Source organism: Gopherus flavomarginatus, chromosome 11 (genome assembly GCF_025201925.1).
Source record: "Gopherus flavomarginatus isolate rGopFla2 chromosome 11, rGopFla2.mat.asm, whole genome shotgun sequence".
NCBI classification, from domain to species: Eukaryota; Metazoa; Chordata; order Testudines; family Testudinidae; genus Gopherus; species Gopherus flavomarginatus.
In genome coordinates, this window is record NC_066627.1 from 30,081,701 (window position 1) to 30,104,840 (window position 23,140).

A 23,140-nucleotide genomic window follows, 5' to 3' on the forward strand; every position below is an offset into this window, starting at 1 on the left:
GGAACTGCAGATGGGGTCTTTATTTACTGGTTTACTGAGTTTGAAATTTATGGCATCTAATTTTTAATATAACAATGTACTACCACTGTGTGGACTGAACCTAAATGTGTTTTTTCCCTCTGATGCAGCCATGGGCTTTGCCAACATAATCTGTCTGGAAGAGCTAGGTGGGTGGATAAAATGCAGTGAGTTTAAACCAACCAATTATCAGTAGAAGTGAGCTTTTTAGGATGATGGGAATAGACTAGTATTCAAACCCATGGTCTTGTGTCCTTAATTACCAGACTCAGCGTTGCATGGAGCTTTGAGCTCATGGTGGACTCCTCATTAATCCTGTACACGTGCGGGTTGCCACAGTAGCGAGGACTTCTTTCATACATCCTCAAATACCCAGGAACCATCACCCTTTCTTCCACAATGAGGACTCAGCAGTTATGTTGGACACTTTTCTCATCTCCAGGTTACATTGTAGCTCTGTGCTTAATGCAGTGCCAGGGCTGAGCCCCAGTATCTCTGGGTTTGGCAGTTCAGAACCCAGGCACCTCTGGGCTTGCCACATGAAAGTAAAAAAATTGCTTAAGCCCTAGCACCTAATTGCTTGAGCACTGGCACCTCTTTTACTACAAATTAAGCACTGCTGCAGCTCTCTCTATTGGGGCCTGAGGTTAACCATCACCAGTATAACTGGAGCAGTGTAAATCTGACCCCACATAATGAACAGGCCAGTGTGCAACTGTCATGCTGGTCTTTCATCAATCCCACTGTCTGCTTCAGGAGAGGGGCAATTATCTCTCTTCAGGTTTGGGAACAGACCCTTTCAGAGAGAGGAAGAAGAAAAGGAATTAAGCCTCAAGTCTTGTCTTAATAGGAAAGTTTTACTAGTTATACCAGTATAATGTTCTGTAAGGACATTTTTTTCAGCTTGACTTATATGGGAAGAAGAGCATGCACAGTTACACCAGTATAACTTTCCTGTATAGGTAAGCCCTGGAGTGAGGGAAGATCTGTATGTCATCCCCTCTTGATCACAAATACCAACAGCTCCAGCCACTGTAAGGGCTACAGGAGTTTGCTGCTGCCACTAAGGCCTTGTCTTCACTAGGAAAGTTAACTCGACAGCAAAAAAATGCACCCATGTTGACTGTAGTGAAGACAAGGAATTGTAGGTTGAACTAGTGGTAACCTACCTTGGGGGAGGAAGGGTCACGTGCCCCTCCCCAATTGCGTGGGGGGTCAGGGGGAGGGCACTGCTAAGGACTTCGGCCCTTGGTGCAGGGAGTGTGTTTATAAACAGAGAAAGCGTGATTAAGATAACAAAAGGCTTGCCATTAAATTAAATTAAGGATCCTTAGGTGATCTTGAAAGCATTCCCAGGGACTCCAGTTAAAAGACAGGAAACAAAGGATAGGAATAAATTTTCAGAAGGAGAGAAGTGAATAGAGGTGTCCCCAGGGGTCTGTCCTAGTCTGGGACCAGTGCTGTTCATCATATTCATAAATGATCTGCAAAAAGGGGTAAATAGTGAGGTGGCCAAGTTTGCAGATGACAAAATTAGTCAAAATAGTTAAGTCAAAAACAGATTGCAAAGAGTTACAAAGGGATCTCACAAAACTGGGTGATTTGGCAAGAAAATGGCAGATGAAATTCAGTGTTAAATGCAAAGTAATGAACATGGCAAAATATAATCCCAACTATACATACAAAATGATGGTGCCTAAATTAGCTGTTACCCATCAAGAAAAAGACCTTGGACTCATTTTCAGTACCCTGGAAGCACTGTTTCCAGAGTACTGCAAGTGTAAGAATCCTCCTCACTGTGCCTGTACCACCCTGAACTCATTCTCTAGCTTCAGAAGACTTCAAAATTATCTCGTCATCAATGGGACAGACACAACTCAATAATGTAGCTGTCCTTAACATGCAGGTCATGGGGGTGGGGGGTGCCCCCTCTTTAGCTGGTGCCTCCTTTGCATCCCTCCAGTGTGTAGCTGTCAACTGCCTTGTGTTCACTGTTGTAACCCCCAAGGAGATTACGTAGGCCTGGTCTACACTACGCGTTTAAACCGAATTTAGCAGCGTTAAACCGATTTAACCTTGCACCCGTCCACACAACGAGGCCCTTTATATCGATATAAAGGGCTCTTTAAACCGGTTTCTGTACTCCTCCCCGACGAGAGGAGTAGCGCTGAAATCGGTATTGCCATGTCGGATTAGGGTTAGTGTGGCCGCAAATCGATGGTATTGGCCTCTGGGCAGTATCCCACAGTGCACCATTGTGACCGCTCTGGAAAGCAATCTGAACTCGGATGCTTTGGCCAGGTAGACAGGAAAAGCCCCGCGAACTTTTGAATTTCATTTCCTGTTTGCCCAGCGTGGAGCTCTGATCAGCACGGGTGGCGATGCAGTCCCAAATCCAAAAAGAGCTCCAGCATGGACCGTACGGGAGATACTGGATCTGATCGCTGTATGGGGAGAGAAATCTGTTCTATCAGAGCTCCATTACAGAAGACGAAATTACAAAGCATTTGAAAAAATCTCCAGGCTGTGATAGACAGAGGCCACTGCAGGGACTCAGCACGGTGCTGCATGAAAAGCGTAATGGAAAGCCAAAGAATCAAATGGACGATCATGGAGGGAGGGAGGGGAGATTGAAAACTCCAGCTATCCCACAGTCCCCCCAGTCTCCAAAAAGCATTTACATTCTTCGCTGAGCTCCCAATGTCTGAAGGGTCAAAAACATTGTCCGGGGTGGTTCAGGGTATATCTCGTCAATTTACACCCCCCTCCCCCCAATGAAAGAAAAGGGAAAAAAATCATTTCTTGCCATTTTTCAATGTCACTGTATGTCTGCTGCATGCTGCTGGTAGACGCGGTGCTGCAGCGATGAACAGCAGCATCCCCTCCCCTTCCTCTCCTGATGGCAGATGGTACAAAATGGTTGAAAACCATCAAAAGCCCGTGAGAGCTCCTGGCTGGCCTCAGTGAGGTCGGCTGAGGGCGCCTGGATAAAAATGGGAATGACTCCCTGTCATTCCTGGCAGATGGTGCAAAATGCTGGGTAACCGTCCTCATCATAGCAGCTGAAGCCTGAGCTCCATCACCCCTCCCACCCTTTCATGTCTAAAGAAAAGATTCTGTACTCCCTGGACTATCGTAGCTGCGGATGGCTGTGATCCTCTCCCCGCCACCCTTTAATGTCCTGCCTGGGCTATCATAGCAGCTGGAGGCTGCCTCCCCCTCATTTTATCTCACTAAAAACTCAGTGTTTCTTATTCCTGCATTCCTTATTACTTCATCACACAAATGGGGGGACACTGCCACGGTAGCCCAGGAGGGTTGGGGGAGGAGGGAAGCAACAGGTGGGTTTGTTGCTAGAATGGCATGCAGCTCATCATTTCTGCGGGATCTCTAGGGCTCTGACCCAGAGCAGCTCTGCTCTCTGGCTTTCTAGTAGACTTGCCCCATATCCTAGGCAGGACTGACTCTATTTTTCAACAAGACATAAAGAAAGGAATGACCCAGGGAGTCATTCCCATTTTTGTCCATGCGCCCCCGGCCAACCTCAGCGAGGCCAGCCAGGAGCACCCATGACAGCAGCAGATGGTACAAAATGATTGATAACCATCACCACTTTCCAATTGCAGACGGTACAAAATGATTAATAACAGTCATCTCATTGCCAATTTACAATAGCAGACAGTGCAACCATCTCTGCTACCTTGCAAAGTCAAATGAATGCTGCTGTGTAGCACTGCAGTACCGCCTCTGTCAGCGGCATCCAGTACACATACAGTGACAGTGACAAAAGGCAAAACAGGCTCCATGGTTGCCATGCTATGGCATCTGCCAGGGCAATCCCGGGAAAAAGGGAGCGAAATGATTGTCTGCCGTTGCTTTCATGGAGGAAGGATTGAGTGATGACATTTACCCAGAATCACCCGCGACACTGTTTTTGCACCATCATGTGTTGGGATCTCAACCCAGAATTCCAATGGGTGGGGGAGACTGCGGGAACTATGCGATAGCTACGGGATAGCTACCACAGTGCAATGCTCCAGAAATCGATGCTAGCCTCAGCACATGGATGGACATCACTGAATTAATGTGCTTAGTGTGGCTGTGTGCACTTGACTTTATACAATCTGTTTTACAAAACCAGTTTATGTAAAATCGGAATAATCCCATAATGTAGACATACCCATAGATTCCTCGAACTCTGTCTGCTGACAGCTCAGGGAGGAGGAGCCAAGGCAAAATCAGAGTCTGCCCGGCAACCAGTAGGGAGTGGGGAAATTTCTCAGCAAACGTAACAATTGGGAATCATCTGTGGGGAAGGAAAACCCAGCTGAGGGATCTGCGGTCAGGTCCCTAGAGGCTAGTTCTCAGGAGGGAACCCTGCTTGCAGGCCTGGGACTCATCAGCTCCCCATACAGCCAGTCTGGCCCTTGCCCTGGCTGGCTCCAGCCTTTCCTCAAAAAATGGCTTCTCTCCTCTCCTGAACTCCCTGGGAGGTGCATCTCCACTCCCTACTGGTTGCCTTGGCTCCTCCTCCCAGAGCTGCCAGCAGACAGAGCTCCAGTAATCTATGTAATCTCCTTGTGGGTTACACGATGGTTCTAACGCAGGTGAAAAATCCACCTCTTTTCCTTGTGAAGGCACAGCTTCGGGGAAGAAGCAGCTGTCTGCAGAGAAAGCGTTAGCATTTCATAGAGTTGCAGCTGGCAGTGAAAGAGCAGAATCCCCTTAAATCTGTGCTACTCTTCCCATCCAACAGTGTTCCCCGCCCCTGCAGAAAGGTAATGCCTTTTTCTCTCTACCATTTGCTGCCATTGAATCCTTAATTTGCCTTAGTGTTTCATGAGACCTAAAGCTTCTAGCCTTTTCATCTTTTAGGACCTTCCCACTTACCTCTGGTAAATGCAACAGGCTCCTATCATGGGATGGGTAGCGAGGATTTTGGATGCTTTCGCTTCTTTGCCCATACACCCCTCTTTTCAAGAGGCACATGCATCTCCGGTTAAATGCAGCCCACTAAAAAAGGAGCCTCATCATGAGTAGAACAGCTCTGACTCCGCAAAGAGTAATAACTCCACATTTCCAAATCCCAAGGGAATATTGGGGGGGGGGGGCGGGTTAACTGTTTTCTTCGCCCTTTTCTAAAAACTCTAGCAAAAAGCACAGAGAACTGGAGATGACCCGGTGACGAGAGAGCTGCAGAGCAAAGCCTGCAGCCAGCCCGGGGGAGAGGGAAAACGTTTCAGGCTCCCCGCACAGCCCAGCTCCTGACTCCGCTCGCGGGGTCGGGGCCTGACACCCGGCTGCCCCGTGCTGCCGGCCAAACTCAGGGCAGTCCGCTCAGCGCGCGTCCCAGCAGGGGCAACCGGGGCCGGGGGAGTAGGGAGCGTGCGGAGCCAAGCGCAGCACCCAGACTCCCTCGCCCAGCCCGCGGGGCACTGAAGTCGGCCGGTAGCGGGAGGAGCTAGGGGCGGGCTTGGCCAAACACATTCAAAAGCAGCCAGCCAACCACAGCGGGGGGAGGAGCGGCAGCGGCCTCCCCAGTCCGTGGCGGCAGCTCGTTTGGGTTCAAACTCCCTATAAAAGGCCCCCGCTCAGCCCCCTTTCGGTTCAGCTCTCCTCTCCCCGGGCTGGTGGCAGCGGCTCCCTATGGCGAACCAGTCCCAGTGCCTGGAGGACGCGCCCGGCCGCTGGCCCCCCGGGGAGCCGAGCTCGCCCGAGCTCTACAGCGAGGCGCAGCGGCTGGCGCTGGAGGAGCTGGTGGCGGGCGGCCGGGCCGCGTTCCGCGCTTTCCTGCGCCGGGAGAAGGTGCCCGGTTTCCTCTCGGAGCCCGAGATCCAGGCCATCCTCCAGGCGGCCGCGCCGCCCGCCGGGGCAGAGGACGGGGCGGCCGAGCCCTCGCTCAGCGCCTCGCTGGACTGCTCCTCGCTCACCTACTTCCCCGAGCAGTCGGACGTGGAGCCGCCCGTGCTGGAGCTGGGCTGGCCGGGATTCTCCAGCGGCTCGTACCGCGGCCTCACCCGCGTGGAGGCGCTTTTCCAGCCCAGCTTCGGGGAGACCATCTACAGCTGCAAGGAGGCGGTGCGCAGGCAGATCCGCTCGGCCAGGGAGGTGAGTCCCCTGCCTGAGCCGCCTCCTCCTCCGGGCGCCCAGGCTTGTGCCTGGGGAACTGGGGGTGCTGCGGGTGTAGCAGCTGCATCAGCCCCTGGCTGGAAGTGGTTTCCATCACCTACAGAGGTTTAGAGTTTGGTGAATGACTCTCGGTCAGTACCCGCACTATACAGACTGTTCCAGCGCCCCATGGAAGCTGGGCTGCAGGGGGGAGTTTAACCCACCCTGCTGCTGTGTCCTTTAGTGTGAGCAACCTCTAGCCCCTGCCTCGGCTCTCCGAGCGCTGCCCCAGGCTCTAACGACTGGGTGAGTGCTTAATCTGGGCAGTTAATGGGGGTGAGCTGTTGGTGCGGAAAACCAGAGTCTGGCTGCGATTGAATAATTGTGTACTCATACTGTAAACATTAGTGCAATAATCTTTGTACAAAGCATGCCTAGGTGAGGTATCATTTGAAAACCCATAATTTGCTGGTGGTCAGTGTTATCCCTGGCACAAGGTGGCCACACATTCTATGTGATGTTGTTATAACATTCCCCTGTAGGGAGTGAACAACACATGCATCTGAGGAAGTGGGTATTCACCCAGGAAAGCCCATGCTCCAATACATTTGTTAGTCTATAAGGTGCCACAGGACTCTTTGCTGCTTTAACACGTTTGAAACTCCACTGCCCTGCACAGGCATAAATCAGGTCTGCCCTAAACAAAAGAGGGAATGTGTACTTGCTCTAAATTGTATTTTAAGCAGTAAAACAGAATCCTCAAGCAGAGAAGAGAACTAAAGGATGCTTACATATGTGGGAAAAAAACAAGCAGCGAATATCCTTTCATGTAGACTGTCTCTTTGGGTCTCTGCTGGAAATCTTCAAGAGTGGGACTGAAACTACAAAAAAGGGAGACAAAGGCCCCAAGACACTCCACCCCACACACGGACCATGCCCATCACATTCACTGCCCCTAAAGAGACAAAGGAAGCTGCTCTTAAACTGTGGGACGAGTCCTGACCCGTGAATTGATTCTTATGACTGTTGAAAGCAAGTGGTGAGAACTTTGCTTTGAATCGAATGTAGTTTGTTCAGCTGTTTTATCCTGTAACCATTTCTGACTCTTACGCCTTATTACTTGTACTTCATAGTTAATAATAAACTTGTTTTTGTTTTATCTAATTCAGTATGGTCATGCTGAAGTGTCTGGGATCTTCCTTTGGGGTAGTAAGTTGTGTGCCTGTTGTTAAGGCTGTGATTATGTCACGGAATCCATGTCTTCCAGAGACCTCTGTGACGTTTACTTGCCTGGAGCTGTCAGTTGGCAGGCCGTGCAGCTCTCTGGTGCTGCTGGTGACAGAGCCCCTGAGCAGCAGGTGGACCCCGCAGCTCCCAGCCCCTGCAGGTGTGTGTGGGAGGGAGAGGACCCCTGTAGCTGCCACTGATAGTGGAGGAACCTCCCCGACAACTCTAGATTGCAAGGGGACCTCAGAGCTCCCAACCTGCTCAGTGCCTGTGGGTGCTGGACCCTCCTTTCTCCCCACTTTGTCAGGAATATTTTTAGTAAAAACCACAGGTCGTGGGCAATATACAAAAATCCACAGAAGCCTGTGACCTGTCTCATTTTACAAAAAAAAAATCCCTGACAAAATCTGAGCTTTAGCTATTATTCTCTTAAAGGAATAATGGACTTAACCTATTTGTGTTGTCCAGGAGAGGGCTTGGCAGTACAGGACATATATTCCTGGGGAGAAATGTGGGAGTGTGTTGGGATCACCCTGTAGTAATCTTTAAAGCTGGCAAGAGTCAAGGTGTGGCTGGCTGGCTGCAGTGCGTACACATGTAGCTGAGAGTGATTTACATTCTGGAGGCTGTTTGAGAGCAGTCCAGGTTGGAGACTACAGCAGCAAGGCATTGTAACCTGAGGTGCCCTTTACAGGGCAGGGATTACACTGTTACTCATTGGTCTGGACTGTACTCTTGTATGTCACACCTGGGGCTAATCAGGCTCTTGGTCTGCATCACCCTTGCCAGTTCTAACTAATGCTCTCCTAGATAGTGGTTTGAAAAGCATCCCTTAGTTTATCTTGGGGTATGTATGTAAGAAGGGGTGGAGAGGCAGCACTGAAACAAACCATGGCTGTAGGAAGCTCTGATCGACAAGAAAGCAAAACAAGCCCCCATAACCTTCAGAATGCAGGCAAGGGATTCCCTGCAACTTTTATACTATGCTTCTGGCCTGTGCTGCTTGTAAGGAGCAAGGTTGGATTGAGATCTCTGAGTCAGGGACTTGATCATCACCCAGATGTCCTCTGAGCTGGTTATAACATGTAGTGTAGCTGGGACCAATACTGTCCCAGTGACTGGGCTAAAACCTTGGACTGTCTGCTAAGCTACCTGAATATGGACCTGTTGATGCTGACTCCTCCAGCTGATGCGGATTACAGCAGGAGAACATCTTTAGTGCCATAACTGCCTTCACTATGCAAAATGGAACACCTTTTCTGCTATGTATGCCCAGCTCTTGTCATCACTGCACTTACTTTTGCAATGCTGCACCAGCAATATGGTTAATTATACCTGTTTAAAATTGGCACTAATGTGATATAAAGGTTGAGGAAACAATGCACTCAAAAGTCAGAAATTGTAGAGTGAAGGCTGAATTGCCCCTTGTGCATATGCCTTACTTAGCATGTAGTGTCTGTCACTTCCACTTTGTAACTTGTCAAATACCACCCCCCCTTTAGGGGGGAGGGATAACTCAATGGTTTGAGCATTGACATTGATTGTGAGTTCAATCCTTGAGGGGGCCATTTAGGGATCTGGGACAAAATCAGTACTTGGTCCTGCTAGTGAAGGCAGGGGGCTGGACTTGATGACCTTTCAGGGTCCCTTCCAGTTCCATGAGATAAAATATATGGCAATATATCTATTTATTTATTTATTTATTTATTATAAATATCACACTTTCTATAGTAAAATCTTCCAGTTTCAATACCCTGCATACAAGCTGTACTACTGTGTAAAACAGACTATGCATCTAACATGCTATCCTAGCCAGAATATTAGGACGTGTGTCATTCTCTTCAAAACAAATGAGTCAAATTATAAAGTCACAAGATTAGGAGAAATAACATTTTAGTGTTAGGATCATAATGATTTAACCACTTCTTGCTTCACAATAGTCTCTGTATTGCAGAAAGGGTAAAGTTGATTTAAAAAAACAACTAAACCTATTAAACAATATATTATGAATGTATTGCTCTCTGTCTGCCTTATCGTCGCCTATCAAAAACATCATGCACAAACTTGTCCAGTTTTTAAACAGCTTAGAAATTTTTTAGAGGGATCTGGCCACATCCATTAATTCTTTCCCTTCTAGCAATGTTACACAGTTACATAAATGTTAAACTTCATCCTCCCTTTATGCTGCTTGCCAAGACATTCCAAACCTTTTCACCCAAACGTTCCACTGCTCATGAGTTGAAGTTTGTCTTGGCCAAGACAAATGAACCCTTAATTGCTCCCATATCAAGTTCCTAACCAATTTGTCTTCTGTAGCTGCAGTTCCCTAATAAATGCCGTGTTGCTTTTCAAAGTTTTTTGCATGTGTAGTTTCCCTCTCTGATGCAACAGGATTTTATCTGCAAAGACAACTCTCTGGCCATAATGCTGTGAATTATCCATTCCCTCCCAGTTCCCTAGTCTGTAAACAGCTGATGTTCATAGATTTGCTCAGAAGCAGTAGAGTTAAACTTCACCTGATGCTAGCCAGTTTCACTACTGCCAGTGGGAACCCAGAGGTAGCTGTTTGAGGGGAGCAAAACAGGCAGGCATTTAGCTTCTTGGAAAGTGGGACTGAAGATGCCAAAACTGGAAAGCTGGCAAAAGGACGGCTTAGAAGTCCTTTTTGTTCTGTCCTCCTGCATTTGTGTGTGTGTGCGCGTGTGTGTGTGCTCCCTCTTCCCCCACCTGCCACCCATACCGGCCAGAAGGCTGAGGTGGGGAGAAGGAAGCAAGCACAATCTTTTTTTCAGTAGCTAGTATCTGAGATAAGGGGGATGTCCTTCTTGTCATCTGTCTCAGATGCCTACTAGTAAGGCTGCTTAGCAAGACTGAGCCCCTGTGCAGAGTCTAGGGCTAGCAGCTGAAGATGGCACAGTAGCTGGGCTTTTCAGTAGCAGCTGAGCCAGTGGGAAAGCATTGTTTTTGTTGGTTAAAGTTAGACATTTAAACCATGCCCTAGACCTAATCTAGTTGATAAACACCACACAAAACATGCACTTCTAGCAAAAATGATTGCTGGAGGCAATGGGCCAGATCCTGTTTTGTCACAGTAACGTAACAGCCCGAATAGCTGTTTATCTCCACTGATCTTTGGGCCCCATAGCTCCTATAACTTGTATCTTAGGCCTGGTCTACACTTAAAATTAGATCTAGCTATGTCACTCGGTTGTGAAATTTTTCACACCTCACATGCTGTAGTTACATCAAATTAACTCCCAGTAAAGGTGCAGCTAGGTTGATATAATTCTTCTATCAATCTAGTGACTTCTGCTTGGAGAGGTGTATTAAAACTTCAGTGAGAAACACCCACTCGTCCATCAATGTAGGAAGCATCTACTCTGGCACTACAGCAGCACAGCTGCATCACCGTAGCTGTGTTACTGTTGTATAGAAATCACCTAAGATATCTTATAATGCTACTAAGAACCAAGCAGGCATCAAACAACCAAAAGGAGAATGTCTTGCTCATTTTCTCCCTTGTACTCCAAAGTTTGACTTGGCATAAGTTGCCATAATTGGTCAGATGTCTTGTATCCTGTCTCTGACAGTGGCCAGTACCAGAGGAGACCAAGGCAATATCTCCTTCCCCCACCAAGTCCTTTCTATAATTGAACAATATTTTACAGGCACCTGAAAGGATTTTTTTCCTGCTTACCTGTAACTTGCACTCAAACTAACACTGCCCTCCACCCTGCCCTTTGCTAACTTGAATTGGTTTCTGGTTGCCATTTGAAAGTATGTGTATTATGGGAGGGAATCCAATGAGCATTTTGACAATCATCTCTGGAGTGAGCTAGGTCAGGCTTTTTAATCTGGGAGGATCATGTTCTGAATACGCTTTTGGTTGCTAACAAACAGTAACTTTAAAAATACACCTAGAGAGTTTTAAAGAAAGAAACTTGTCATGTCAGCTGTTGATCTGGATGTGCATGACAACCCACAACAATTCCACCCAAAACACAATAGAATAGGAAAGGCCAAGTGCTATGGGGCTGAATTTTTAAAGCTGTATAGTCTTGAGGTTCAGAATTCCATGTCAATCAGTGATAAATTATGAAAGAGGGAGTAACCGATAAGATTTTTTTAATGCTGCCCTACAATATGAGGGGAAAGGGGTCACTTGAGAAAAAAGGACAAGTGAATTTAGAATGAATAAAAGATAACGACTCGAAATGGTGTGTAATGCACCTAAGGCATTCGCAACCCCAAGAGGTCAGTCAGTTACTGTAGCTTAAGTTAATAAAAATAGCCGTGATAAAATTAGGACCAATAACATGTAATTAGACCTAATAAAAACAGTCACTACATCTCATACTTCAGGGCATAAACTGACAGAATTAGGAAGAAAGTTATTTTCTTCCTTTCCCAACACGGTATACCTGGCTTGGTACTATGTGCTCTGTATAGAGGTTGGGGTTGGTTTCCTCTGAAGCTATGGATATTAACTACAGCCAAAGGCAGGATATTGGATTAGATGGCCCAATGGTCTGACACTTATTCAATAATAATAGCAGGCTGGAAGGAAGTGCCTTTCCTAGGAGTGGCTGTGAAAATCTAAAATACCTGAATGGAAACCTTGCTCTACTTGTGTTTGGCTTGGAATGCTGGTTTGTCTAGTGCAGTAGGAAAACAGCATCTCTTTCCATATTCCTGTACCTGACAGTAATGCGCAGTGGGAGGATTGGAGTTGTGTGGCTCAGAGGTAGATGTGGACCTGCAACAAGAAACTTGGCCTTGTGACTTGTCCAGTTGAAGTGTACATGTAGCTCATTGAGGAAGGTAAAGTCCAGAGGTAGTGGCTAGAAATACATCACAGTACTCAAGCAATGGGCTTAACTCTAACCTATTACTGTAGCACTGATACCTGAAAATTCTGGAAATCTCAGATTCAGTAGGGGAATGGTTACTGGATAATCCTATCTGCTAGAGATAAACCCACTTCTTCTACAGGTGCCAGAGCTACTTGAAACCAGAGCTGTCTGCTGTAACTTACATATAACTCAAACTACTACATGAGACTGGCTTCTTCTCCAGGGATTACCTCTGTCACATAATGCCCTGGGTCTGCATAGAAACTTCCAAATGTTGGGAGGTATTGACCCTTTCTTTATCTTGGGTTTTTAATCAGATTGGAAAGTTGCTGATTCCGGCCAGGTCTCGCAGTGCCTTCAAGGGGCTAATCAGTTCCAGCTGGTGTGGTTCAGTAAAGGTTGCTGATGTAGCATTCTCTCTATTCTATACAAGGAGACCTGATTAAAACCCGAGTTTAGAGAAGTAAACAAGTGATTCAGGTACTGAAAATAGCAAGGGAGGTGTAGCTATTAATCTGTATTGTTATAACATGTTCATAGCAGGTGCAATGAAGGGAAATGACAAGAGAATGAATAACTTGTACCCCTCTGTGGCTGTACATGCACCCTTCAGTGGCAGAAACTAGTCACACTGTTCACTCGAGACCAGAACAACTCCTGTGGCCTAAAACACACACTAAAGCTGAAGCCTGGATCATCCTGCAGGGATCAAACTGTGGAGAAGGTCTACTATACGCCTATCCTGCATGTGCGCACACATCCCTCCTGAAGCAGTGAAGAGTGAAATTTCATGAGTAAGAATAGGTGACAGACTGCAACTACACAAGTGGGTACTCTACCCTTATTTGTGTGAAAAGTCTCTTGGTCTCTGTATGCCATGAGCAGTTAGAATCCTCTGTTCCAAGCTTCCTCTTGAAGACCAAATGTTGTAAAAGGGAGAAATTGCTTTCACTGGGTTTCTCTCCCCTTGCAGAGCTTAGAGAAGTTCTCTGTTTAAAACAGCAGTTCAGAAATGTTTGAAGCGCTGATGAATTGAGCACTTGGTTTAAAGATTTGGATGATACTGGCCTTTCCAGTCCATCCATAAATTTGGATGGAGTGTGCATATATTTTTAAAAAGAAAGACAAACTTCTCCCCTCTGCCCCCAATTTCCAAGCAATTTCTCTGATATAGTATGTACCTATATCTGCATGTTAATAGCTTGGTATGGTGTGCATCCGTAACATGCCATGATTCCATGTAAAACCCCAGGTTCAGAATGAACTTTGCCCAAACTGTAAATGTGGTCTGTCTCTTCATAGACTTCACTTTTTCTTTCCCCTTCCTTCCATAGCCTTATAACAAGGTTTATATATTTCTGGATGCACGTGTTCCCCTCCAGGTTAAAAAGAAAGTTAAACTGGTGGGGAAGTAGTTCTGTAACACTGGTGGATGAGATCGTGGTTCCAATGCCACTTCAGTTCCAGGTGAGCTCTACTGTTTGCTGAATTGGGGAGCTTATTTGCAGCAGAGGTGACCACCTGGAGGAAGAAACGCTGGCCAGAAACGTCATAGTACTCTTCTCATGGTCAGTCTAAGGAGTAGCACTGTCGTATTCCTAGTTGTAAGGCTATGTAGCTAGGCAGCTTCAATGTTTGGCAGAAGGACTGGTGTATGAAGGGGAGAGTGGATGGATAAACTTTCAGCTTGAGGTCATGCACAATCCTAAATGAGGGAAGGGTGTAAATGTATTAAACAAAATGTAATTAAACAGTGAGAGAGATGACTATCAAACAGCAACAGCTTGTTATTGCCTAATGACTAGTGAGTCAATATTTGATTTTGATTGAACCTTGGGGCAGCTAGTGACTGATGGACTGGTAGAAACGCCCTGAAGCCAGAACGTGTGATCACACAGCATTCTCTAGCATCTAGCTTTCCAAAGTAAGTCACTTGGACCCTGTGAACCAGAACGGTAGTTTCAGTCCACTGACTGTAGTGCCAGGCATACAAAGCAAAAGGTGAGGACAGTGCATCAGGAGTCTTTATGTCTGGGGTGGCCAACCTGTAGCTCCGGAGCCGCATGCAGCTCTTCAGAAGTTAATATGTGGCTCCTTGTATAGGCACCGACTCCGCGGCTGGAGCTACAGGCACCAACTTTCCAGTGTGCCAGGGGGGTGCTCAGTGCTGAACCGCCTGGCTCTGCCACAGGCCCTGCCCCCACTCCACCCCTTCACAGCCCCACCCCTCAGCCTGCTGTGCCCTCACTCCTTCCCTTCCTCCCCAGAGCCTCCTGCATGCCACCAAACAGCTTATCGGGAGGTACAGGGAGGGGAGGAGGCACTGATTAGTGGGGCTGCTGGTGAGTGGGAGGCACTGGGGGGGGGGGTGCCCACTGCTGACATATCACAGTGGCTCTTTGGCAATGTACATTGATAAATTCTGGCTCCTTCTCAGGCTCAGGTTGGCCACCCCTGCTTTATGTCTACACCAGGGGTGGGCAAACTACAGCCCACGGGCCGGATCCGGCCTCTCAGGGCTTTGAATCTGGCCCATGGGATTGCCGGCCCCATGGCACAGCCCAAGCCCTAATGTCTATACCACGCCTTAGTCTGAGCCCCGCAAGCCTAAGTCACCTGGCATGGGTCAGACATGGGTTTTTAATTGCAGTGTAGACATGCCCTTAGAAGCACCTTCACTAATGATGCCTTTCATATTGCAAGTATTGGTGGGATTACGACTAGGTGGATAAAGTGCAGTCAATAACTTGTTTGACCGATTTAGTATGAGCGTTTCAATAGCGGCCATTGTTGGTCTAACTGCTCCCCTTGAATTAAACAGAAGTTTTCTAGCATTGATTTAATGGGAGTAGAAGTGGACCAAAACTGAATGCTTTTGCTAAATACCTTTAGCCTCCCTCTTCTGGCTGTGCATTGTCACAACAACAGCGTATTGTTTCTTCAAATTATTCGCCAAACTTCTGTGAATAATTCTTGGAGGGTAGCTTGTTGAAAGTGCTCGAGAGCTAAAATTCAGACTATTTAACTTTCACTGGACACCTAAATCACAGGTACTGCTTATCTTCCTTGATTTGATATGCATGACTTTTAGAATTGGGATTCTTGTGAAAATGTGGAGTTTTCAACTCCAAATCTACGTTCAGTGGATATTTTCTAATGTCTACTTAAGTTGTGGATTCTGCAAATGCTTTCTACAGTAAACTCTTGTTAGGACACATGCCATAAGCAAATCTGTTTAAAAACATCTGAGTATTTCTGCAGACTCTAATTACCAGTGCTTTGGAACAGGGTACAATGGTGAACAAAAAAGTAAATCTCTGTACTTGTGGGAAATAACTTTGTGTGAGCAATACCACACAAGTAGTGGTTATGCAGTGTACCTGTACACACCTGGGGCTGGGTCACACCTGATAAGTGCAGCTCCCATATACCTGCATTACTTGTATAGCCACTCTCATTTGATGTGCCAATACTTTGGAATATGGGGAAACACGCCATCAAATCGAATTTTTTTTACCCATCTCCATCATCCCCAACCCAGATGCACTTCTTCTGAATGATGAAGGGCTAGATCTCTAGCTCTGTGATGACATTTGGAGTCAGCTAGGTGGGTTGCTAGAACACACATGGCTGTGGTCCTAGTTCTTAGTGGCTTGGAAGAGAGGGATCCTCCTGTCTTGGGCCCTGTCTACACTAGAGGAATTATTAGCAGAAAGCATACAATGATGCTAATGCTGGTGGAAAGATCTTTTGGTGAAGGAGCTGGACTGGGACTCAAACTATTAATACCTGGCTCTATCAGGGTTCAGTTCCCAGCTCTGCCCAAGACTCTCTTTGTGATGGTGGATAAGCAGTTTAATCTCTATGTGCATGAGGGTGATGATGATGCATCCCTACCACATGGGTGTTGTGAGGATAAATTCATTAAAGCTTGTGAGATGCTCAGATACTACAGGGATGGAAGACATGTTAGATACAGGTCTGTCTCATCTTACGCTGGGGTTACGTTCCGCAGTTAGCGCGTAAAACAAAAATCATGTATAGTCAAAATTACATTGAGTGTAGTGGCGGGCGGAATCGCCCGCACTACAGAAACAGTATTTAAATTGTTGCTTTTCTCTTTTTCTTCCTTGTTTTTGCCGACCGCGTAAAGCTGAAATCGCACATGTTAAATGCACCTAAGATGCGACAGACCTGTAGTCCAGTATAGATAGGAGCTTTTATATCTAAAACTCTCTTGAGCCGCAGTGAACTGATGAGCAACTGTAGGGCTAAAACAAACCCTTGCAGCAGGAGGTGTTCAGCCTAGAGTATCTGGGAGCAAGGGAGTGGAGCCAACTCTGCAAGACTGCTGACTGTGCCAAGCCAGCTCCTCGGGTGCTGAAATAAGATGTGGTTTGCTTTTCTGCACAACCTTGCATAATGACAACATGTCAGAGCATTAACGGGTGTGGGAAATGTCCATCTGGGATCATCCTGTATACTCCAGGGCATAATAAGTTTGACTAAATTTTGGGAACAGAATACGATCATTTTGCCAAACAACAAAAAGCAGCATGAAAGTGCTATACAGCCAGACATGTTTGTGAATGAGAACTGACTAAGGGAGCTACTGATCTAGACAGGCAAAGTCATGCTTACTTGTGTAATGGGAGTCAGGCTGTGGGCCTCATGGCGTCTTCTGTTTCTGCAGGTGATCGCTCTGGTTATGGATTCCTTCACAGATATTGATATCTTCAGTGATCTTCAGGAAGCCTATAGAAAGCGGAAGATTCCGGTCTACATCCTTCTGGACCAAGATTTTCTACCCCACTTCATGGAAATGTGCAGGAGTCTGGGAGTCTGCCCTGAGCAGGAAGGTGTAAGTATTAGAGGAGTTTTCTATGGTAAATTATAGCATTGCCTTTGAAAGACACACCAGTATTCCACATGCTGCCTATAGTTGAACATTTTAGATACTCTTTTATGTTTGCTTGGAAGCCTCTGTGTATCCCAAAGATTGGGGATTTATGCTGCAGGATTTGAATGTGGGCTCTGCATTAACCCAAGATGATAGGTTCCCAAAACCAGCAAGAGCCATGTAGAAGCAGCATACTGGCCCGTATCGCAATTTGTATGTATTGTATTGCAATACTGTTCAGAGGCCACAGTTGTAGTGAGCAGCCCTATTGTTCCGAGTGCCATAGATACGTATAGGAAGAGACTGTTCTTGTTCGGAGGAGCATGCGTTCTAAAGCACTTGGCTTTTATAGTCTGTTCTCTCCTCCCCCTCCTCATAATACACATTTCTTTTTAAATGAAGTGTCAAATGTCAGACCCACCTGATGTAGTCACATAGGTCATCTGACATATTCCAGTTCTTCAGAATCAACGTTTTAATTATGAATAATAAAAAAAAAAAATTCTAGCTGTCATGGTTGAGGAATCTCCCAAGTGTAAAGCTATGCAGTGTTGCCTTAAGTTTTCAGATATCTTGAAGTGTGAACTCCCCTGCCCCTGATATACTCTTACTGAGAGGTTGGTGCTAAAGCCCAGTGATGACATTCAGGGGACAGAATAAGGGTGAGGGTAGGATTTGGAAGTTCCTGCAGGGCAGGAAATGCAGAGGGGCAAAAAGGATGGTGGGGACAAAGGTAGGGAAGACATAATGGTATCCCCAAAGATGAGGCTATTTTCCCAATGAGTGTTGCTGAATGTGAAAATCTGGTACTAAATCGCTAATGATTAAAAATTAAATTATTACAGAGAAGGTTTTGGGCAAACCTCCAATTGACAACAGTGGGAGTTTCTTTGTAGTCCTAACCTATGCCCTGACTAATGACCAATAATTAAAATGGAATTGGGCCATCTCTGCAGATTGAGTCTGACATCTCTGATCTAGAATGGAAGCTGTGTAAAGACAAGGACTTCAACCACATTTATCTCTATAGTGGTTAGCACAAATTAATAATAGTGTCACTTAGTATTATCACTTTCTGGACAGTAAGTGGTATTAAGCAAGTCAGTTTCATTCCTCTTTCCTACACTGTGTGGTTTATATGTTGAAGAGAATTGTTGACTCTCTTACAAAAATCTTTCTTTTTTTTTTTTTCTTTTAAACAGCTGATGAGAGTTCGAACCATAACTGGGAACACTTACTACACAAGGTCAGGAGCTAAAATTGTTGGGAAAGTCCATGAGAAGTTCATGTTAATTGATGGCATTAGAGTGACGACAGGCTCCTACAGGCAAGTTCTGGGGTCCTTTGCATTTCTTTAGGCCTTTGTGGGGAGGAGATTTCTGCAAGAAGTGAAAACCAACTTGAAAGATATAGGATTGGCTCAAAAGCAATATTGGTGGTTCATCTATCTAATGGTACGTGAACTTTTAGAATCTGAATCAGCCTTGAATAACGTTGGGAAATTGAGTGGTTGCATTTCAATTGAGCACTCGGATCCATAGAGAAGGATCATGGGGAGGAAAACATTTGTCTCCTTGCTTCCGTTTCTGGCAGGCTATGGTCCCTAGTACGCTATTTCCTGTAACTGCCATCATTTGTATTATTCAAACACCTACAGCCAGTTGTGCAAGGGCAAACATATTTCTCCCTTAGTTTTTGTTGCTGCATCAGAGATGAAACCTAGTTGCATGGTGGGTTCCTGAAAACCAGTGCACAACCACATGATCATACATTAGCTCAATGGTTCTCCACCAGGGGTACGCATACCCCTAGAGGTACACAGAGGTCTTCCGGGGGTACATCAACTCATCTAGATGTTTGCTTGGTTTTATAATAGCTTACATAAAAAGCACTAGCAAAGTCAGTACAAACTAAAATTTCATATAGACAATGACTTGTTTATACTGCTCTATATACTATACACTGAAATATAAGTACAATATTTATATTCTAGTTGATTTATTTTGTAATATGGTATAAATGAGAAAGTGAGCAATTTTTCAGTGATAGTGTGCAGTGACGCTTTGTCTGATTTTTGTAAGCAAGTAGTTTTTGAAGTGAGGTATAACTTGAGGATACAAAAGACAAATTAGACTCCTGAAAGGGGTACAGTAGTCTGGAAAGGTTGACAGTCACTGCATTAGCTCACCAGGCTTCTGTATATTTAATTGCAAGAGTAGATGACTATGGCATAAAGTGTCATCGATTGCATAAGGACTGGATATGGATAGCCCTAATGGAACGTTACACCTCACCTAAACACATAACCCTCCTAATGAGTACTTGTCACTCGGTGTGTATAGCTGTACTATTCATTCTAATGTACCAATGAAAGTGAGATTAACTGTGAATCTCGATTTGTTTTCAATAGCTTCACATGGACTGATGGGAAATTGAATAGCAGTAACTTGTTGCTGCTGTCAGGCCAAGTGGCTGAACACTTTGACCTGGAGTTCAGGATCCTTTATGCACAGTCAAAACCGATCAGCCCTAAGCTGCCATCCAGCTGCCGGAGCAGTGGAATATTTGATCACCTGGTCAGTGGAACAAAATCACCTAAAGACTACACTGTGGGAAACCTCTTGAGAGCAGAGTTGGCCAGACTGTCAAGCACTCCCAAGAAACCACTGAAAAAAACAGATTTGGCTAACAACACTGAAGGAAGCAAATCCTATAACCTGGGTCCTTCTTACATTGGCACAGAGGAGTGGTTTGGAAGTCAGGAGGCCATAGTGGAACCAAAGGAGGTGAACAGCATGTCTACTCAAACTGAACCATGGGAAGAGAAGCCCACAGTGACTTTCTCTAATGCTGTCACGCAAACCAGTGTTGTAATGGTAGCATCTGGAACCCAAACCTCTGTTGCTGTTACAATGGCTGGCACTCAAACAGTAGTGCCACAGAAGACAGCTATGACTCAGACAGACAAGAAGGAGTGTGTGGAAGAGCATCTACTGCCGAGACAACAATCGAAAGAAGGATCTCCTTCATCTGAAAAGTCCACATCAACTTCTTCTAGTCTACGGTCACTTTCTTCATCATCATCTTCCCAGTGCTCTCTGGCAAGCTCTACCAGCTCACTGTCCTCTCTGAGGTCCATTGAGTACTCTGGCAACCACAAGGTAGAGTACTTCCAAAAACTGCATAAAGAGAGGCAGTTCCACTACTCTGTTATCAGGTCCAAACTTAACCATATGGTTGCTATCCTCTCCCGAAGGGGACGCGTGCCTGAAAACTATACAAGCTGCCACGTGGTAAGCTGCGATGTAAAACAGAGGCGTGAGATCAGCACCAGCTTACTCAGCCTCAGAGATGTTTCAGTGTTCAAATAAGTGACTGAGTTGGCTATAAGCACCAAGAGCACCAGGCTCACTGCACGGTCCTTTTAATAGCTGCTGATCCTTATAGTCCATCCTGGTACCATGTGTGTAGGGGCTGGTAACTTGCCAGCACTGTAGTCTCGTTCTATACAACTTGTTAAACAATGCACTGAACTATTTTTAATGCCATAAATGCCTCCACTTGCTTTTTAAATATGTAATAACAGTACAATTCATTCTATCTATGGATGTTTACCCCCTCAATTCCTTGTTAGACCGTCACCGGCAAAATATACTAGCTAGTGCTTTGTAGTGCTGTCAACTTTATGGTTTTAACTTATTTATATTTAGAAAAGTTGTTAAAATGATTCTGTTCAAACTGGGTTCTGAGATTTTATTCTGACTTCCACTCACTAACATGAACTATTTTAATATTGGGTTTTATTATAACTTTGGTTTTTTAAAGTTGTTTTATTTTCAAAATAATGTGGGGAAATCGCTTCACATCTGTAATAAACAAGGCTAACTTTGTTCCTAATCTGACTTCAATGATCAATTTAGATATATTATGGGTTTATCACTCTTGCATGATAGTCCTAAAAACTCTAGATAAGAGCTTATGAGTGTTTTTGTGTTTGATTATATCCCCTCTGTTTAACTCCAAACTAATGAAACTGACTAGTTAGGTACCACTCAGTGAATCTTCCAGCCTCATCTTTCTTTTGCACATTTTGTTTTCTATAAAACCAAGCTTCTTTAATAACCTAGTAAACAACCCTGATGAACACCCACTCTACACTACAGAGTATAACCCCCATCTTTTGGGAGAACTCTCATAAGTCTGCCCAAGCTTTAAGGCCTTTTCAGGGTCTATGCTACAAAAAGTGATCATGTGGGGCAGAAAAACCAATAAGTATGTATTACCTTACATTTTTTCTTTGTGGGATTGTACCTATTGGGTATCTGGGCAATGGGTGGACGGACTGCCCCACTCCCTGAGAGCGTGGGCTGCGGCAGGCTAGGGTGCCTGCGCAGACAGGGAGCCAGTTAGAGAAGGGCTTATTGTGAGCCAATCATGGCCACGCTCAGCCACATATAAAGGCTTCCTAGAGCAGGAGCAGTCAGTCTGTCCCAGGCCTTTGAGAAGAGAAGGTCAGTCTCCAAGGGTGGAGACTAGCACCGCGGACAGCGCAGTGGCGGTCAGGCTCTGGGAGGCTAGAGAGCTTGAGCCCATAGCTGCAGGCCCTGAAGGGGAGGGCCTAGTGGGTGCAAGGGGCCATAGGGGAAGCGGCCCAGGGAAGCAGACAGATGAGAGGAGAGGGTCCCTGGGCTGGGACCCAGAGTAGAGGGCAGGCCTGGGTCCTCCCCCCGCCCCTTCCTTGCAGTACACCCAGCCATTGGCCGTACGGAGCGGCCATTGTACTATGCCAGATCCCTGACAAGAGGGATTGGACTCAGAGGGCGGTTGGACATGGTGGCTGGGGTGTGGGACTGCTGATCACTGACCCCTGGAACGGGGTGCAGATGGACTAAGGGGCACTGCTAGAGGGCAATGGCCTCGAAGAGGACACTGCCGAGCAGGGAGCAACGCAGGTCCAGCGATGCCAACGGAGGACAGAAAGACGGATGGGACACCACCAGGAGGGGGCGCTCTGCCGGACAGTGCTAATTCCCGGAGTTACCAGTGGGAGGTGCTAGGTGGTGAGCCCCAACCCGTTACAGGGATATTTTGCTGAAAAACAGTTACTGCGGTTAGGAAGAAGAATATGTCCTTATTACCACACTCTGTAGTTGCCCCTCAGAAGGAAATTATTCCTGATAAATACGCATCTGATTATATTAAATCAAGGGAATCTCCTAGCAATGGCAGCCCTGGCCTGCACTGGCAAAAGTTTCTAGTGCAATAATGACAGGGGTATGATTATTTACCATGTTTTTATACCAGCAAAAAGCCTTACTGTAGAGGCAGTTGTACCAGCAAAACAGTCCTCTTGGCAGTCTAGTTCATTTTGTTCAGGTAACTGGTGTAAGTTATAAGGGCAAAAGAACTGGTCGGTATAAGCTACTTCTGCACTAGGGAAGCGTTGCTGGTGTAGGCCATATTTCAATGTGCCTGTAAACAGTCTAGTGACTTTCTTCTCTATAAGGTATCATATAGGACATGGGGCTGTGTTGAGGGCAGGGGGTAGCTCAGGATGCAGGGAGAGGGGGACTAGGAGCTATATGCTCACAGGGTTCCCCTGCGGTCCCTGTTCGCAGAGGGGGTTGCCAGCCAGAGACCCAGGTATCCCCACCTGAGCGGTTCTTACAAACTGCCTCTGCAGAAGCAAAGGGGGCTGGGAGCTGAGGAGCACCTTCAACCTAGGCCACCAGCCAGAGTAGTTGCTGCCCCCGCATTGCCTGGTTCTGGCTTCCCACCTCCAACCTAAGCAGGGAGAGGTGTAGCGCTGCCCCTGGGACTACTGTGCTCTTGGCTTCTGCCACACAGGGAGCCTCGGGGCTCTGGGATTCAGGACCTGCTGTGACAGGTTCAGTCACAGAGACCCCCTTGGGACTATCACCTCATGTGCTGAAACTACCTCTGAGCCCATTTTCCCTGCCAGCTTGGGACTTCAGAACCCTGTCTTGTTGAGCCAGACACACTAGCTTGCTGCAACAGGGTCTGAACCATGCCC

At 46.3% G+C, this 23,140-nt stretch overlaps 1 protein-coding gene across 1 annotated transcript; it reads left to right on the plus strand.

The window, feature by feature from the left end:
- Positions 1-5,655: 5,655 nt before the first annotated feature.
- Positions 5,656-20,996, plus strand: LOC127030684 (protein FAM83D-like). The gene is made up of 4 exons (XM_050917361.1): positions 5,656-6,126; positions 16,900-17,067; positions 18,309-18,433; positions 19,517-20,996. The coding sequence occupies exons 1-4, from the start codon at positions 5,665-5,667 to the stop codon at positions 20,475-20,477; spliced, it is 1,716 nt and encodes a 571-aa protein (XP_050773318.1). The 5' UTR covers positions 5,656-5,664; the 3' UTR covers positions 20,478-20,996.
- The last annotated feature ends 2,144 nt before the right edge of the window (positions 20,997-23,140 follow it).

Coding starts and splice junctions, on each gene's coding strand:
- LOC127030684 (XM_050917361.1), top strand. CDS start 5,665: ATGGCGAACCAGTCCCAGTGCCTGGAGGACGCGCCCGGCCGCTGGCCC. Junction 17,068..18,308: donor TCTGCCCTGAGCAGGAAGGT/GTAAGTATTAGA, acceptor TCTTTTAAACAG/CTGATGAGAGTTCGAACCAT. Junction 18,434..19,516: donor GTGACGACAGGCTCCTACAG/GCAAGTTCTGGG, acceptor TGTTTTCAATAG/CTTCACATGGACTGATGGGA.